Source organism: Malurus melanocephalus, unplaced genomic scaffold (genome assembly GCF_030028575.1).
Source record: "Malurus melanocephalus ecotype Western Australia unplaced genomic scaffold, MMel_1.1 scaffold_1383, whole genome shotgun sequence".
Classification (NCBI taxonomy): domain Eukaryota; kingdom Metazoa; phylum Chordata; class Aves; order Passeriformes; family Maluridae; genus Malurus; species Malurus melanocephalus.
In genome coordinates this window covers 21,610-23,473 of record NW_026624615.1, presented here as the reverse complement: position 1 = coordinate 23,473, position 1,864 = coordinate 21,610, and the positions used below count along the sequence as shown (strand labels likewise).

General features: G+C 57.0%; 1 protein-coding gene across 1 annotated transcript in view; it reads left to right on the top strand.

Moving 5' to 3' along the window:
- The window catches only part of LOC130586890 (ras-related protein Rab-5B-like), an 8,072-nt gene that overhangs the window by 3,379 nt on the left and 2,829 nt on the right, over positions 1-1,864 (top strand). Inside the window, exons 2-3 of the mRNA XM_057387808.1 lie at positions 13-207; positions 1,677-1,860. Of these exons, the coding sequence (XP_057243791.1) occupies positions 45-207; positions 1,677-1,860 (347 nt within the window). The 5' untranslated portion in view covers positions 13-44. The remainder of the gene's footprint in view (positions 1-12; positions 208-1,676; positions 1,861-1,864) is intronic.

The window sequence follows — 1,864 nt, the reverse complement described above, 5'->3', positions numbered from 1 at the left end:
GTTTCCCCACAGGCCATCCCGATCGCAGCCGTCCCGCCGTGGCCATGGCGAGCCGCGGGGCCCAGCGGCCCAACGGGCACTCCCAGCCCAGTAAAATCTGCCAGTTCAAACTGGTGCTGCTGGGAGAATCGGCCGTGGGCAAATCCAGCCTGGTGCTGCGCTTCGTCAAGGGCCAGTTCCACGAGTACCAGGAGAGCACCATCGGCGGTGAGCGCCCCAAAGGGTTTGGGGGAAATTTGGGGTTCCCACAGGGTTTTGGGGGGGATTTGGGGTGCGGTGAGCGCACCCAAAAGGATTTGGGGAAAATCTGGGGTGGGATTTGAGGTGTGGTGAGTGCACCCAAAAGGATTTGGGGGAAATCTGGGGTGGGATTTGGGGTGTGGTGAGCACACCCAAAAGGATTTGGGGGAAATTTGGCATGGGATTTGGGGTGTGGTGAGTGCGCCCAAAAGGATTTGGGGGAAATGTGGGGTGGGATTTGGGGTGTGGTGAGTGCACCCAAAAGGCTTTGGGGGAAATCTGGGATGGGATTTGGGGTGTGGTGAGTGCACCCCTAAGGCTTTGGGGGAAATTTGGGGTTCCCACAGGGTTTGGGTGGGATTTGGGGTGTGATGAGTACACCCCAAAGGATTTGGGGGAAATCTGGCGTTCCCACAGGGTTTGGGATGGGATTTGGGGTGTGGTGAGTGCACCCAAAAGGATTTGGGGGAAATGTGGGGTGGGATTTGGGGTGTGGTGAGTGCACCCCAAAAGGATTTGGGGGAAATTTGGGGTTCCCACAGGGTTTGGGTGGGATTTGGGGTGTGGTGAGTGTACCCCAAAGGGTTTGGGGGAAATTTGGAGTTCCCACAGGGTTTGGGTGGGATTTGGGATGTGGTGAGTGCACCCCAAAGGGTTTGGGGGAAATCTGGGGTGGGATTTGAGGTGTGGTGAGTGCACCCAAAAGGATTTGGGGGAAATTTGGGGTGGGATTTGGGGTGTGGTGAGTGCACCCCAAAGGGTTTGGGGGAAATTTGGGGTTCCCACAGGGTTTGGGGGTGATTTGGGGTGTGGTGAGTGCACCCAAAAGGATTTGGGGGAAATGTGGAGGGGAATTTGGGGTGTGGTGAGCACCCCAAAGGATTTGGGGGAAATCTGGCGTTCCCACAGGGTTTGGGGGGGGATTTGGGATGTGGTGAGTGCACCCAAAAGGATTTGGGGGAAATCTGGGGTGGGGTTTGGGGTGTGGTGAACGCAGCCCCAAAGGGTTTGGGGGAAATCTGGGGTGGGATTTGGGGTGTGGTGAGCACACCCAAAAGGCTTTGGGGGAAATTTGGGGTTCCCACAGGGTTTGGGGGGGATTTGGGGTGTGGTGAGTACTCCCCAAAACGGTTTGGGGGAAATTTGGGATTCCTGTGGAGATTGGGAGGGGATTTGGGGTGGGATTTGGGATGGATTTGGGGTGGATTTGAGACGGATTTGCGGTTTCTCTGACCCCATTTTCACCCCACAGCTGCGTTCCCCACCCAGTCCCTTTCCCTGGGCATATTTGGGATGTGTTTAGGGTGAATTTGGGATGGATTTGGGGGTTTTCTGCCCCCACAGCTGTGTTCCTCACCCAATCCCTGTCCCTTGGTGGATTTGGGGTGGATTTGGGATGGATTTGAGGTTTCTCTGACCCCATTCTCACCCCACAGCCGCGTTCCTCACCCAGTCCGTGTGCCTGGACGACACCACGGTGAAGTTTGAGATCTGGGACACGGCGGGGCAGGAGCGCTACCACAGCCTGGCCCCCATGTACTACAGAGGGGCCCAGGCTGCCATCGTGGTCTACGACATCACCAACCAGGTGGGGACATTTGGGGGCACTTTTGGGGGTCTTTGG